Genomic DNA, 17,377 nt, shown 5'->3' on the forward strand with positions numbered 1-17,377 from the left:
GCAGGCTTGTGATAGAACTGGGGATCTTTACTACGTTTTTACTTAGTTTAAGACAAATTTGAGGTCAGAACTACATGATATTAAAAACCATAATCCTGGCAGGAATTCGATTTGGAGAACAGAGCTAATAGTGGGGATAATCAAAGTGAACAACACCAAGAACTGGTAAAATCATGAGAGTGTGATGATGAACTTCTTTCTCTTCTACTATTTTTCACATAACTAGACACAGTAGTTACAAGGGTAATGATGTTAGAGATAAATACTAAGGCATGGATTTTTTGAAATAAACCGATAAGTTACCTTGGAACCATTCAGGGCGCAGGAGATTAGCTTTTGAACCCTTTGTTTTAAAATGCACTCTTGCCAGTATGTAAAATTCTACTGAAAATATAACGAGTTAGAAAATGGTATTGTTGCGGGGCACCTGGGTGGCTCAGTCGGTTAAGCGTCTGACTTCAGCTCAGGTCATGATCTCACAGTTCATGAGTTCAAGCCTTGCATCAGGCTCTGTGCTGACAGGTCAGAGCCTGGAGCCTGCTTCAGATTCTGTGTCTCCCTCTCTCTCTGCCCCTCCCCTGCTTGCACTGTGTCTCTCTCTCTCAAAAATAAACATTAAGAAAGAAAAAGAGAAAGAAAGAAAGAAAGAAAGAAAGAGAGAGAGAGAAAGAAAGAAAGAAAGGAAGAAAGGAAGAAAGAAGGAAAGAAAATGGTATTGTCCTGAAGGATTAAAAAAAAAAATCAAGATGTTCAGATGAGGGAAGAGCCTTGAATATAGGAGCAAATAAAGACATTTCGTAGTAAAATTTAAAATTTTTTTTTTTCTTTTTCTTGGGAAACTTGGACAATTTATTCACACTAAGCAGACAATTTCATGTGAAATGCTTTCTGCTAGGGAACAAAATGGTCAAGTATATTGGAAAATGGAACCTTCAGTTTTGGAAAAACTAAACCGTTTAGAGAAAATTATACTGAATGATGACGTGGTTCTCAAGTCATTAAGAAGTTGGCTTTCACCAATTGCCTTGTCTGTTCATTACATGTCCATGTAAAAACAACTTGTTCGCACAAGGTAAACTTTGTCTCCTGGGTTGGCCATGAAATAAAACAGAAAAGGTGATTATCTTCATTTGCCTGGGTATAGAAACCTAGGTGAGAAATCATTTTGCATTTTAAATCTTAAGGTATTGCTCTGTTGTTTTCTAACTTCCACCCCAATGCCATTTTGATTTCTGATTCTTTGTATGTGATCTGATTTTGTGGGTGGTATCATGTAGGCAGGAATGAGGTGTGGGGCTTAAAACCAGGGAACTGTCTGAAATCCATATGAAGAACAGGATACAGATGCCAAGGTTCCTTACCCCATTCTCCAAAGTAGTCAGACAACTTTTTTCCCCCTACCCTAGCAAGAGACACTGAAGTTAGAAGGTATATTATGTGGAAAAATTGAGCCATGTAGGGCTTACACTTAGAGCAATCCCAGCAGAGATTGGGAGAGATGGTATACTGCAAACAGAGTGGTCAAATTAAGGAAGGTCTCCATACTGACTGATGAGGATGCCCAGTTCCTTTGTATAGCTCAGTCCCAGTACTGTGACACCTGGGTCTCATACATGCAGACTACCTTTCTTGCATCCAGACAGGATCTGGAAGATTTTTCTCTAAAGAAACTGAATAGACTCAGTGGAAAACAAAACAAAACAAAACACCTAAAATCATTTGGATATTATCCTGCCCCGTGAAATTAGGTTCTTGCCAAATGATTAGGTTCCTACCTGGCAAGTCTAATTTGGTGCTTCCTGTCCCCACAGAGATGTCTCTCTCCTAAATGTAAACAAATGACAAAGAGCAACCAGATACTTGAGAAAAGCTTTGAACTAGAAAACAAATAGATTAAATGGGAAAAAGAAACCAGGAAAAACACAGACATTAGAATGAGCAGTAGAAAGATGTGTTTTTAAAACCTTTAATTTATATTCTCAGAATTAAGAGATGACAATATATCCATGGAAATGAGCTGGATGTGCTATAAAAGGAAAAATCAGACAACAAGAAAGAGCTCTTCTAAATTAAATATTGAGTAGAGGAGTTGGAAAACAAAGTTGAGCAAATCTTCCAGAAAATTAAAGAAATAGATAATATGGGAGAAAAGATAGAGAAGTTAGACAATTGATCCAGCAAGGACAGCATTAATTTAGTGAGAACTCCAGAAAGAGAAAACTGAGAGCAGCAATTATCAAAGAAACAAGACAGAAATTTCCTAGAACTGAAGGATATATGGCTGCAAGTCAAAGATGTTACTGAGAGTTAAGGATAATATCGAACTAAAATGTATGGTACATAACTTGAAGGCATATTATCTTGAAATTTGCAATATAGAGAAAACAGTCTGAAAGCTTTCAGGGACAAAAAGAGATCAGATCACATAGAATGGCAATGAATTCCAAGTTAGAAGACAATAGGACAATGCCTCAAAATTTGAGAAGCAAAGTAATTTCTCACCTAGAATTCTATACCCAGGCAAATTCTCTATTAAGTAAAATAAAAATGTTTTTCTAGATGTGAGGCTTTCTGAGTATTATTACAACCCATGTATCCATTTATAGGAAGCTGAAGGATGGGCTAATAAACCAAAAAGAGGGAAATACGGAATCCAGGAAATGAGAGCAAAGGGATGTCCCGGTACTATAATAATTGAGCAGGTTTAGAGAACAAGTAATATGGATTAGAACAAGAGGGTGGAGGGCTCAGAAGAAATGAATGTCTCCATATGATAACAAATGGACAGGTTCAGTATATGGTGTTGAGAAGTGTATCATTGAGGAGTTTATCATTCTCTTGGAGAATTTGAAAAGAATTTGTAAGACAAAGCTTGAGCCAACAAAAACTTGAATTATTTTTTGGAGTCAAGTGTTCTTTGACTATGCAAACATGACAGAACTGAGCCAGATGATGGCTTGGCTTTGTAGAGGTTACAAAAGGAAGAGTGAGGAACAACGCTGACAGAATTAGCCTGAAAGGAAGAGAAAGGAGTTTCATTCCTGACACTTAAAAATTGATAATTTAAGAAATTGTAGTTTGATATTATTTAGAAATATGCAAGCACAAATAAAAAATAGATAAAATGCTTTTGAAATGGAACTTGGGATAGAAAGCTGCTAAGATGGGGTAATGCTGTTTTTTCATTATTGTACAGATTGCATTTTTAAAACTATGTTTCTGTGTTACTTTGATAGTAATGCATATACTATATACTAATTATGGTAAGTGCTATGAAAGAAATTAGGATAGTGTAATAATAATCATGGAGTGGAATATGTGAGATGCAGGACAACATTCTTCAGATGGGATGGTCAGAGAAGACCTCACTCTGAGCTTATATGATAAGAAGGAATGTGTGTGGAGTGAGTTTTCCAGGCAAGAATACAGTCTCTGAGAAGATTCTTAAGATCAAAAAGCGGTTGGTGAATTTCTGGACCTGAAAGAAGGCTAGAGACTAGTGAAGAAGGGGGTTGTGAGAGATAAGATTGAAGAGTGACCAGATCATACCAGGTACTCGTAGTTCATGGGTTATCATAACTGCTCTTAACCCAAGGTACCATCTGCATAAAATGCCCTCAGCTCTGCTTCTGTACTTGGTGAAAATCTCACATATCCTCCATCAACAAACTTTTGTGTTTTAAGTAAACACTTAGTGTAAGTTAAAGGCAGGTGTTTATACCAAGTTATCCGAGTCTGTAAGTGAATGAGAGAATTTTCTGGAATATTAACTCATGAAGTTTTGAAAGAGAGCCAGTGGAAACATAAAATTTTTCCTTTTGACTTTTATTGTCCAAAATCTCTATATTGTGCAAATATGTAAAACCTATATTTGATGTGAAAGGGTCACTAAAGAGTATTTTAACATTGAATTTGGGCCTTTGACTATAACTGTTACTGTTATGGAATTTTGGTATGTTTAAGATGAAGATAGTTTAGGAAGAATTAAATTCTGGTATTGAAAATAACTATCTTTTAAAATTAAATTTTAGGGGTGCCTGGGTGGCTCATTCACTTGAGTGTCTGACTCTCGATTTTGGCTCAGGTCATGATCTCATGGTTTTGAGATCAAGCCCCATGGAGGGCTCCATGCTGGGCGTGGAGCCTGCTCAAGATTCTCTCTCTGCTCCTCCCCTGCTCATGTGCCTGCACACACACTCTTTCTCTCAAAAAAAAAAGGGGGGGGGGTTTAAATTAAATTTTACTTACAACTAAGTTCTTAAGAAAATTGGTTATCCAAACTGTGGACCATAAGCATTAATCTTATATCCCCCAAAATAATTGTTTAAAAATAAATTGTTACTGGGGCACCTGGGTGGCTCAGTCGGTTAAGTGTCCAACTTCGGCTCAGGTCATGATCTCATAGTTTGTGAGTTCAAGCCCCGCATCCGGCACTGTGCTGGCAGGTCAGAGCTGGGAGCCTGCTTTGGATTCTGTGTCTCCTCCTCTCTCTGCCCCTCCCCTGCTCATGTTCTGTTTCTTAATTATAAATAAACATTTAAAAATTTTTTAAATAAATTGTACTGGAATTTTCTTAAAAGGATGCCAAAGTAGGTTTCATTTCATACTATACATAGAAAAGGTGAAAGTTCAGAGGGTCCTGGGTGTGCATGTGTGTGTGTGTGTGTGTGTGTAAGTGTGTAAGTGCGTACACGTGTGTGCATGTGTGTATGTCCTATGCATGATAGTCTCTCCCTACGAGTCTTTTTCCTTCTTGTTCTTAAACCACCTATAAATCTCTAACTCAATACCTACTCACTCCTTTCTTGTCCCATTTATTATTTGATAATTATTTACTAACTGGGTGCTTACCATGTGTTAGGCACTATTCACTTCACCGTGGTTAACTTTGTAGACCATTTGTTTTTCTCTTATTAAAGGACTTTTTTTTCTGCATTATTTTTGAAGCAATGTAATTAGTATAGAAGTAAAGTTAAAAACAACTCAGATCTGCCACTAAATGAAAATCCCGACAGATACCTATTTTTAGCTTCTGTCTGTTCCAGGTACATTACCCAACTTTTCTGTGTCATTCTTTCTTTCAGGTATGCTGGAGCAATGGAAAGATTGCAGGCAGAGACTGAACTTATTAATAGGGTAAATAGTACTTACCTTGTGAGGCACAGGACCAAAGAGTCAGGAGAATATGCAATTAGCATTAAGTAAGTAGGACAAGTCCTTTTACAGAAATAGATTTCCTGTTTTCATAATTGCATAGACCATCTGACATGTATAACACTAAAGTTAAAAACCAAGGTTCTAATTGCAGCTGAAATAATGTATCCATCCAGACAGTTCATTAATACTTGAAAATATCTGTTAGAAAAACAGTATTAAGTGTTATAGACTGCTAATTGGCATATTAGATTTCTTTCATAACATTGTATTTTGGTGATTTGATATGTGTCTGTTTCTTATAAATTCTAAAAATAGATATTACTAGATTTTGTTTTATTTTGTTTTTCTGTATTCTCGAAATTAATAAATTGGGCATAATGGTTGGTCAAATCTAACACCCCCCCACACTTCAAATATTGGTTGTATCTTCAAACAATCTAGTAAATATATTTTGTTAATTAGCTGTCACCAGTGTATTGGCATAGGTATATATTTTGTCTTCAGAATTAATTCCTATAATTTTATTGGGGCATGCCCTCTGGTAATTATTGATTTCTACTGATTAAAAACACATTTATATTCATACGTTATTCGTTGCCCACAGGTACAATAATGAAGCAAAGCACATCAAGATTTTAACAAGAGATGGCTTTTTTCACATTGCAGAAAATAGAAAATTTAAAAGTTTAATGGTAAGCATTGATTAGTTCTTTTCAATCTGTAGTCCTTATTTTGCTCTAATTAGAAAGGTCAGTTTAATTCTATCATTTCTTAGAAATCTTATGTTTAAAGTTGTTTAAAGAGAATTCTGTAATTTTGCAACAGAATCCTGAAAATTCTAATTTTAAGAATTCCAATTAAGTTGTATATTGCCCCACTCATTTTTCACTGTAAATTAAGTTTGCAGGTTTTAGATAATATTTCAGAGTTCCACACTATTTATGATTCTTAGAGCATCAGACAAATTGACTCCACTTTCAGTTATTTGTGTTTTGCCCTGTGTTTGACTGACAGAGCAGATCTTCACATACGCATCTTTTCTCCTCTTCCTTTCTCTGCCTCTATCTCTTCATTCGGGCAAAGGAAGGTATTTTTAATAATAACCAAAAAATTGTAATTGGTGAAATACCTCTCACAGGTTCATTTCATGCAAAACGCAATATAATGTCAAATGGAAAAGCTTTTTTGTAGTTTCTGCTATTTTAAATCATCTGAGCCATAGTTCTGCTTCATTACCTTGGAAAATTAAATATTAACAGGGTAACATTTTTACCAAACAACAGTTGTCATATCATAGGCATTATATATTTAAATTGAAATAGCATATTACCAAGTTGCTTCAAATGAACAAAGATTACTTTAGTCTTACGATTTAAAAAAGTACAACTTAGTAATTTTATTAGCGCATAATATTATGTATGTCATAAAGACAGTGTGTATATGGCACAATATAGGCATTGCTGACAGTAAAGAAAAAGTTCAAAGTTCCTTAAAAGCGGTCTCAAGTCTGTTTCTCAAGTTTGAGAGTTTCTTGAGATAATGAAGAATTTGGACATGAGATACAGGATGCATTTGTAAACGTACTTGTAAGTACTTTGAGTAACTTTGGGAAGGACCACTCATTGATTGAACCATCAATCAAATGATACATTCTGCATCCTCCGGAAAACATCTCAAAGCACTTTGCAGATGTTAAACATTAAAGTTAAAGACTGAACGTAAGAGAGTCTTACAAAACAGGCCAGCTTGAAAGCCTTATCTAAAAATTTAGAACTGCTTCGAGACGGGGATACAGGGATTCATGTTTTAAAGAAATGGAAGTGTCTTGAGTTGAAAGAAAAGTCAGAAAACCTCTCTGGACATAAATATCACATTTCCAATTCACAAGTTAAGGATCGGCATCAAGATTATGTCCTGGAAAATGTGAGCCCTGTCAAATTAGTAGCCAAGATGCAGGCATCCTCCCTGCTGGAACTGACTTACGTTCTGTTGGAACAGGCAGGCTGAGCACAGAGAGAACTGGACCTGAGGAGGTTTTTCCTAAAATGAAAACCTTAGGAGGGAGGTGGCAAGTGGGTGCACAAATAATGAATGGCAGCCCCAGCTGAGACATGATGAAAGCATGCACAGGGGGTCTCCACATCGCTGCGAGACATACTGGCTTGAGTCTTCACCTGCAGAACTTCCATGGATGATAATGAGGCTGCTCCACGGTATTATAGTTAATACGTGAGACTTAAAAAAAAAAAAAAATGCTGTAGGGCCAAAGATGAATACCAGCTTCGCCGACTTTGAAAGAAACAAAAGGAACTCCCATCCAAGGAGACAAGCAAAGAGGATGAAAGGAATAGTCACTGGAAAGGGCCAATCAATTCAGCTTTGTGTCCCTGGGTTCAGCTCAAGAAAGTTCATCAGCAGCTAAGGTTCGAAGTAAAAAGCCAGTAAATACTTCATGACCTGGATTAGCAGACATAGGTCCTCGAGTTCCTATCTACATACAAAGCTGTGATTCTAGTATAAGCAACAGAGCCTCAGAATTCAAATAATGTACACCAGAGAGTAGTGAAAGTTTCTGCAGTGATGTTCTGGAAAGGGAATTGAGAGTACTGTCACAGAGCTAAAGCAAACTCTGCCTTATATGGTAGGTATAAAATATCAGAAATGCCATTGCTAGAGACACATACATAGTTTTTCTTTTCCTCCATATCCAGAGGAATGCACCTTCTGTAAGGAAGCATATAGCACAGTGGTTAAAGGAAGGGAAGTCAATTAATAGCATAGCTCCAACAAAACTAAAAACTATTAGCAAAGGGATATAATTGTAAAAAGAAAGATAAGGAGCTGAAAACTCTGTCTTGGGCAAACCCTTTGTCAGGTTTAGCAAATAACTGTAAAAACTGCTAAACAGTGGAACTAGTCTGGAGCCGCCCCTCGCCTTAGTTTCTGTTCATTTGCTGAACAAACTTATATGGAGACCTTACCTTGTGAAATCATTACGTTGTTGTAGAATTCAAAATGACTCCACTGTTCTAAAGCAGCTTTCAGATTCGCAAATCCATCTGTAGCAAGAACCTCACAGTAGTTGCTGTCCTTTAAACCTCAACTCAGAAACGCCACATGGATACTTGATCAGCAGGAATGGCTCCGCTTTTAGTAAGCAGCCCCTTTACAAGGAGAGAGAGAATTAATAGGCACCTTTGGTTTCACTCCAGCAATATAGAGGCTTCTCTAAATCAGGCCCATACAACTTCAAGGAATGATCTTTTGTCATGTTGGTGTCACACAATACAGTTTCCATTAAAAGTACATAATGGTCTGTGCGTTTGAGTTGCTTCTTGAGAATAGTTCAGTATCCTCCCATTATGGGTGGTAAAGTTATATTCTTCTACCTGTGAAACTTACTAGGGCCTGGAATTAAATTTTAATTTGGAAAGGATGTGAAATGCAAGCAGACTCCAGAACTTGTTTTAAATTAACCAGTTTCTTAAAGAAAAGATTGACCTTAGGTGGTTGTGACCGAAGCTTTCCCCTTGGGTTTCAATAGCTTGGCTAATCAAAATCTTTGTTTTTCTTAGTCATTAAATTCAAATTCTAAATGAATTTCTATATCCAGATTACAAGGCATTAATTTTGTTCTAATTTTCATGTATGCCAGGCAATCCATGTCCAAATGCTGTTTATAAATCAGCTCCATTGCCTGTTTCCTTGGTAATTGGAATGATGGGCTCTCTCACTCATTATTTTTCAGAGAGGCTTGAATTGTTGACACTGCTGTGTCAGTGCGAGATAAGGAAAGCTTAGCGATTTCTTTTGTTTAGAGTCTTCTTATTTACTTGTAGTACCTGAAGGTCAATGACTGCTAAAGCAAGGGTGGATTAGACTAAAATACAGAAAGCATAAAGGCATAAATTGGAAAAGACCCATGGTGGCACAATTTAATTCTACCCAGTTAGAAACATGTAGGAAGATTTACCCTCATAAGACTGTAAAAATGGAGCTAAAATCTCTTCCATGCTTAGTGAAGTGATAAAGGAGTATCTGTAGCTTACCAAGCCGCATGACCCTTAGGCCTTGGAAAAGTCATTTTTTTCTTCCTTCCATAAAATTTGAAGATGGTTAGGTATGAAATGATGACCAAGTCCTTTTCAGCGTGATAATTCCGTGGTTTCTAGCCAACTTCACATAAGCTTTAATTCATCCTAATCCATAATATAATGCATAAAATTCATAGTATTTATAACAAAATTACATTGAAATTCATCTTATTGGCTTAGAGTTACTTTCAGGTTTATTTTAATATTTTTGTTAAAGAAAAAACACATTTTCCTCAATTTAAATAATAAGACTAAGAGAACACTGCTTTGATGTCATTTGCATCAGCAACACAATATATATGTACAGTTCTTGCAGAGACCTTACAAAATTTTGCCTTTTATTTTTTAAAAACATTATAAAGAAGGCCATTTTCTGACTATTGAAGCCACATTGAGGATATAAACTTCTGTCTGGTATTTTGATTCTTTTTCTTTTTAAGTCAGTCAGATTCCAGATGCCTTCGCTTCATCAAGGACCCCATAATTTGGGCTCAAAAAAGAAAGAAGAAACATATGTAGATAGATGAATAGATTTCCATATATCTATAAATAGTGATAAAGTGCATAAAACCCTAGCATCTTATATCTCAGAAAACTAAGTTCTTTGTACATCATGGACACTTGGCAAATGCTCCTTCCCTTTTGCCTCCATTTTTGTATATTAACATTTGCCAGGCACTACTTGCTAATAGTATGATGTAGTTAAGAGCACAAGCTTTGGAGACAGACATCAGCTGGGCAACCTTGCCCAAGTTGGTAACTTCCCTGAGATTTGAGTATCAATGAGGACTCAGCCTTGCTCTTGTTAACTGTGTGCAGATTGTGAGAAGCTTGGCACATGGGCTCGTGGGAGCTGTTACGATTATTCACATGTACCAGGCACTTTCTACATTCTTTACTATAGTCTGTGAAATGGCTTATTATCCCCATTTTACAGATGTGGGAGTTGAAGAATCTTCATTTGCTTTATCCAGTGCTTCAGCTGAACCCTGTTGCTTTTGGTTTATGAATGTGGCCTTTACTCAGTCACCTTTATGTCTGTTTCCAGCCTGACTACTCTACTTAAAATAATCTTTCCCTCCTTCCTGGCTTCTGAAATTTTGCCTGTTCTTCAGTTTAAGCCAGGCTACTTCTATCATGAACTGTTCCCTCAACCTCTCCCCTGGGCTCACAAAAGGAAATTCTCTCTCTTGCCTTTGGGTGCCCATAACCCCTAACTTTCCTTCAACAGTGAACAGTCCTAGAGGGCAGCAGCTTTACCTTCATAATCTTTGTGACCTCTGGAACTCCCCTCACAATTCATTACACAACTTATCTGAGTTTAGTAAAAAATAATGTAAATCATAAATGATATAAATCATTGATGATTCTTTTTTACTTCTTTTGAGTGATTTTTGGCTCCGTTGATTTGTTTTGGAAACTTTGAACATCACCACTGAATGGAGGTACTGAGTTGATGACAGTATGGGTTTTAGAGGAAATGAGTTACTTTTACCCTATTTGTTCTAAACAGTAATAGAAGTAATGAATAATAAGGTTAAAAGTGATTTTGCTTTTCATGTCAGGTATTTCTAAGAAACATTATAATACCTACAGTATTACCTAGTAATATTTATTTTTTCATTATGAATTATTATTCATTTTCTGATTAAAGTAGAGAGATTCAGATTTGTGCAGAGTCTATGAAACTGACGTTTTAGAAATTTCCTGAAATTTTAGCATGGGACATGGTGGATGGTTATTATATTAGGCTTGGGTGCATTTAAGGAAAATTAGGTATAAGGGAAAATGGAAAGTACTACATCATTGACCTCTGTAAGTAGCAGCTGATATGCAGAGCTATGGAAGGGCACTAACACTTCATTGTAAGCCAGAAATAATGTCAAGTAGCATTTGTGGTTTATGAACTTGAGTTTACCATGGGAAAAGAACATTTAGAATCAAAGTTTGTTTTCCTGCTACGTTGAAAGAAATGCAGGAAAGTAGAAATTGCTATATATTCAGCAAACAGCTGTCTCTTCATTTTTGTTTAGAAAAACAAGTATTATGTAAATAAGAACAATAATTACTGTTCTGAAATTAAAGGTTAGTATGATTTCTTTTCATTTACCACATCTGACTGAAGACTAACAGGATGTTCTCTATCCATGAACAACAATAAGAGGTAACTCATATTATCAGTGGCCTGAGTTACAAGGACAGTTACTTGTTAGATGTCATGTACATCCAGAAAGCAGGGAGAGATTATCATTTGCTTACCCTTCCATATACTTACTGAAAATTTGGCATTAACTCAATCATCCTTATGTTGTATATAATTATGTGTTCATGTTCAGGTGTTTGAAATCAAAACTATCCTTATCAAAAATAATCTTCAAATCTTTTATCCTAAAGGAACTTGTGGAGTACTACAAGCATCATTCTCTTAAAGAAGGTTTTAGAACCTTGGATACGACCCTACAGTTTCCATACAAGGAGCCAGAACATTCAGCTGGACAGAGGGGTAATAGAGCAGGCCACAGCTGTGAGTACTGCCATTAAGAATACAATTTGCTGTCACATAAGGATTGGAGGCACAGTAACATTAAACATCTTTATTACAAATTTTGAAATATAGCCAGTTAATACACTGATGTATTTAGCCAGAGTTTTTTTTTGTTTCGTTTTGTTTTTGTTGGTTTTTTGGAGCTAAGCAAAATCAGATGAACCAACAGGTGTATGAACATGTCTAGACATAGCTTTTTGTGCCAAATTAAAAGTCACATTTGTGTTTAGAAATGTAAAGGGTATGTTAATATGTAAGTTTCATGCTTTTCGGTGATATTTATATTAGCCAAATTTTTTAACTCATACATGTTTGTGGTCATAATGCTGTTTAACAGTATTTAAGCAAGGCTGGTGTGCAGCTCTCCCTTCTCACCTGGTATCCCAAATATGTTTATGGTTCCCTTTCAGTGATTACTTTCAGAATTTTGAAATGGCTAAAGCATGTTTCCTCTGATGCCAGTATTTACAAGTATAACTGAGCCACTTTCTTGCAGCATGAACTCTATGCCACAGCTAATCATAAAAGATTAGCATGTTATCGTTGGAGTGTGAGTTCAAGTCAAAACTGTTTTCTCATCCTCATTTAATGTCACATAATCTTCCTGGAGATAGATGCAGCATGTAAAGAGAACATTGTGATGAAAAACTCTATGAAGGAAGTGTGATTTTCTTTCCTTATATTATTATTTTTCTAAGTAAAATCCTTTTGGAGGAGAAATGGATACAATTTTATTACTCTTAGAATCTTTAGCCTAAGCAAAACAGGAATATCTAGAGGCATTGGAAAAAAGAATTTACGTCGTGCAATATAACTTTAGCTCTCCCCCCCCACCACCGCAACACCTGCCCCACCGCCCCGAAAGCAGAAACTGAAAGGCAAACAGGTAACACTCACAGGACTCTAACATCAGTAAAATCTCATACACTTGTATATAAGTAAATATACAAGTAATTTGTCACATCAACTAACAGATTTTTTTATTTGAATAACTGAATAGTTGTTCTCTTCACAAGGATTGGTAATAAATGATCCAAGCTTGTGTAATAAAAATAGAGCACAGTTTATCTTGAAACTTTAAACACCTATTCAAAGTTACCTTTCTGTATTTTGGTCTAGTGTTTTCCTACAAATTTCTTAAGACTACCAAAGTTAATGATATTTTTCCCTACGTGAAAAGTATAATTTCCTACTAGTCCTTTACTTTGCCTTGCTAGCAGCAGGAGATAACAAATGTTGCCAAGGAGGTCAATTATACTAAAAATCCTGTTTGAGTTCCCTTAGTTCTAGAAAGCCAAGGTGGGAGAGGTTGGCAGTCAGGGAGAGCAGATGTCCCATCTTAGTGGAAGGTCATTAGCCCGCGTATTGCCCTGCATGGTTCCTCCCAGCACTTTCTCTGTGCTCGGCACGTGTAGGTGTTCAGAGGATGTTGTCCAGCAATGAGCGGAGTTGCCTAATCTAAAATTTGTCTCTAGGGTTCAACAAAGTATTTAATGCTCAGACTTATTTAGCTACTAGGAATGAAGTTATAGACATTTTGCCTTTTTTTTCTTTTTTAAACAAAAAGAGAATAGCCAACAGAACGATTTTGAACATCAATGAGAGCTACAGGAAATTTTTCAACAAATAGAGCTATGTGTTCAAATACTCCAAGCCTGGTATTTTTAAAAGACTCGGGCAGGTCACACAGAGACCTGCACAAGAAGGTCAGGAAGTAAAAGCAGATCTTCATTTAAAATTAATCTTTGTCAGGGTTTGGTTTTGTTTATCAGTTAGCCATTTATTCATTCCTTCAACAGACAGACATTAAATACCTGACCCAGACAAGGCACTGTTCTAGGTACTGGGATACAGCAGTTGAGAAGACAAGTCTGCCCTTGTGGAGCTTCTGTTTTAATGGGGACACTCAGCCAAGTGTGGAATATGGGAGTTTGCTGTTTTTATATAGGGTGGTCAGGGAATATCTCATTTACAAACTTACCAGAAAGAAAGGAGGGAGTAAGTTAGTATGTCAGTCAGAAATAAGGGTACAGTGGTCTGGACTCCAAGATTATTCGGTCATTACCGTGCAGCATGGTTATAATCTTAGATCAAATTTATGATACTCTCCCTGTGTTTTATTTACTTTATGCTCACTTTTGTATAAAACAGGAAGAATACTAAGATGGTTCTGAGAGTTAAATGAGGAGTTGTAAAGCATTTAGCATAGTGCTGGTACATGGTAAAAACTCAATAAATATCCACTACAACTGATTCTATGACTACTAACACCACCATCACTACTAGTAACTCCTCACACAGCAAACATTTTCCTACATTTCTGAGTTGAGTTACTAATTATAATTCATAGAAATTCACATCTTTGCTTTTATGATATTCAAGTATACCTTGCCTATTATATACCAGATCCTGGTTGAGAGTTAACCCTTCATTAAAACACTGCTTCTATTTTTCTGCATACCCTACTTCTCAGAAGAGGGAAGGAAGAACACCACCTAAAGATTTTGCACGTTGTCTTTATAGTCCTCACCTCTGTTCATAGCTTTGGCTATGCTGCTACATATTATCTAGAAATAATTTTTACCAGGAAGTATTGCCTTGGGATACTGGATTGGACAGTGCCCTGACCTCTTCATTACCTCTGAAAGATTTTGGAGGAAGCAGAGCAGGCAAGCTAATGCCTAGGTCCACCTTATGTTCTGGGTAGAGGTTGAGATTAGAGTTCCAACTCCTGCAACCTGCTTTTTTTTTTTTTTTCCTGAAATAGTACAGTCACCTTGGAAAAGAAAGTTCCAGGGCATTGTAGAAGAGGCTGCTTGCTTTCGTACAAGTCCAGGTTAAAATATTCTTGGGTAAATCACCAACTATTTTTCAAGTTTGTAAAACATGATAAGATGACAGCAGAACTACCTCACGCAAATGCAGAATAACATACAAAAAGATACTGGTCAGAATTAAACAGGAGTCCAGATTGGGCAAGAAGCATACAACATTTCTAGGTGAGGATCCCATTGTAGGCAATGCTCTCTCCCAGGGCTCTGAGACTTTATTTTTGCCTTTGAAATGACTTATGAATGTGGCCAAGAGAAAAGAAAGTGACAAAGAAAGAAAACACAGAGAACTCGGGCATAGCAGTGAGCTGTTGTGCTTCCCTAGAAATTGCAGTGACTCCATGGAAGATGTTCTGCTCTGTCCTGTGGATCTTACTTGCCAAAAACTGGCACAGAAAATCTGGCTTAGAACACATCCAGTATATCTGTAAGGCTTATGTATTTGAAGGGCACTGAACTGACTTTTGCCTTTCATGCTCTACAATGAGCACTTAATTATTTTCAGGTCTGCTACTGAGTAGCTGTCTGACCTTAGGCAAGTCACTTAGCCTGTCTGGAATTCAGCTTTCTCATCTGATGAATGATGAATGAGATTAGATATTTTATTATGTGCTTTAAGAAATAGCATCCTAGATTTCTTTCTTTGTATGCATGAGGGAAGGAGGCAAGGTAGAATGTTGATAGACCATTACACTAGGAGAAGTTGCATGATTAGCTATTTCATGACCCATAAGGAGATGTTAAACATTTCCCCAAGTTCTTATTTAGGGAGAATTAGTTGGACCATAGAGAAGAGCTGGCTAATTTTAAAAAAATTGGTTATTCCTATATTCACATAATCTCAAAGTATCTTTTCACAAGAACTTGTTAGTAACAAAGGGAAAAATAGAAGCACCTTAATCAAGTGATCAATGTTAACATCTACTTGATCTAGAAGAAGTAGATCACTTGTACCTCATAATGTGATGTTCTAAGAAATATACAGTATCACTTTGGTAGTATTCCTGCCCTCACAAGGCATATGTTGAAGCTAATTGTGAGGAAACATCAGACAAACCCAATTTGAAGGACAGTCTACAAAATAATTGCCCTGTATGCTTCAAAACTGTTAACGCCCTAAAAGACAAAGACTGAGGAGTTGTTTCAGTTTAAGTAAGGAGACTGAAGAGACGAGTACACACAGCATGTATTGGATTAAATCCTGTGCCTGAAAAATAATTTTTATTTACTTATTTATTTTTGCTGTAAGGACATGCATAGGACAGTTAACAAATTTTCAAGTTTCTAGATTAAGTAATAGTGTTAGGTTTTTGCTGATAATTGTACCGTGATTATATATGAGAAGCAAATGTCTTTGGCTTTAGAAAATACACACTGAAGTATTTAGAGGTAAAGGGCATTATGTCTTCAGTGTATTCTAAAATGGTTCAGGAATAATAATAGAGATTGATAAAACAATCACGGTAAAATGTTAGCATTTGAGGAGTTTGAGTGAAAAGTATATGGGAATTCTTCATATTATTCTTGCTACTGTAAGGATGAATAATTTCAGCATTAAAATTTTTAAATGGAGAGATCGTCCCATTAGCTGTAACAAGATTGAGAGAAAATGGCAGCAGCATTCTGCTTTTTCCCCCCGCTCTAGGTGCAAGGGGAGCTTGGGACACGGATTTGGGGGTATGTAGAATACTAAGTAGGTCATATTTGAAACCATCTGTTCCTTACATATGACCTTACTGTATTTGCTTATTCGTTTATTCTTTTATTGAATAAATATTTACATAGCACTTACCATGTGCCAGGCCCTGTGCCACATGCTGGAGTTACAATAGTAAATAAGATGGACAGTTTGGTGGACAGGGACAAGCAGAAGACAACTTCACAAAATCATCAGAAATTTTGACAAGTCTTGTGAGGCAGAAGCACAGATGAAAGTGTATGATAAGAGGGCCTACTTAACCTGCAGTGTCCGGGAAGGACATTTAGAAAAAGTCACATCTAGGTGAAATGTAAAGGATCTGTGTAAAGGGTGTGAGGTAGCGGAGAGTAGGAAAACTCCACAGTAGAGAGGTAGCTTGTGTGAAGGCCCTTAATCAGGAAATAATGTAGCATGTTTAAGGAATTGGAAGGCCAACATGTTTGGAGCATAGCAGGTGCATTCTGATATCTACAACGGGAATGTATTGAGCTTTATAAACAAAAAATGATATGAACTGGTTTACATTGTTTTAAAAGACCACTATCTACTCCATGAGAGTGGCTTGGAAGGGAGCATGGACAGAACAGAGGTGAGTTAGGAAGTTATTGCAGATATCTAAGAGAGGAATGAGGCTCGTTTGGACTGAGTTCAAAGTGGAACAGAACTATGGTAGATTTGGGTATCTTCTGGAGGTTGAATTGATTGGATAAGAGAATTGAGGTAGCAGTAGTACAAGCATGAAACACAAGTACTTGCCTTGGACGACTGGCAAATGGTGAAGCCACTGACTGACCAGGAAACAGAAGAGACATAAGAGGAATAGAGAAGAAGGTAAAACATTCAGTTTTGCACGAAGTTTTAGTTACCTGTGCATACTCGATGGTTCAGTAGGCAGTTGGCACCAGAAGGAGTGGTCTGGGTTGAAGATAGAGCTTTATGAATCATTAACACCTTCATTTCATAGTTTACATAGAATATAGTATTATTTTTATATAGGTTAAATGATTTATTCTGGTGTTATGTTCCCGCAAGCCTTAGGAACCAGACTTCT

General features: G+C 36.6%; 1 protein-coding gene across 1 annotated transcript in view; it reads left to right on the plus strand.

Moving 5' to 3' along the window:
* VAV3 (vav guanine nucleotide exchange factor 3) overlaps positions 1–17,377 on the plus strand; it is a 358,407-nt gene that overhangs the window by 324,415 nt on the left and 16,615 nt on the right. The window contains exons 23-25 of the mRNA XM_053891674.1: positions 5,085–5,201; positions 5,762–5,849; positions 11,646–11,775. Of these exons, the coding sequence (XP_053747649.1) occupies positions 5,085–5,201; positions 5,762–5,849; positions 11,646–11,775 (335 nt within the window). The remainder of the gene's footprint in view (positions 1–5,084; positions 5,202–5,761; positions 5,850–11,645; positions 11,776–17,377) is intronic.

The sequence above is a fragment of the Panthera pardus genome, unplaced genomic scaffold (genome assembly GCF_024362965.1).
Source record: "Panthera pardus isolate Hobbes unplaced genomic scaffold, ASM2436296v1 HiC_scaffold_11, whole genome shotgun sequence".
NCBI classification, from domain to species: Eukaryota; Metazoa; Chordata; class Mammalia; order Carnivora; family Felidae; genus Panthera; species Panthera pardus.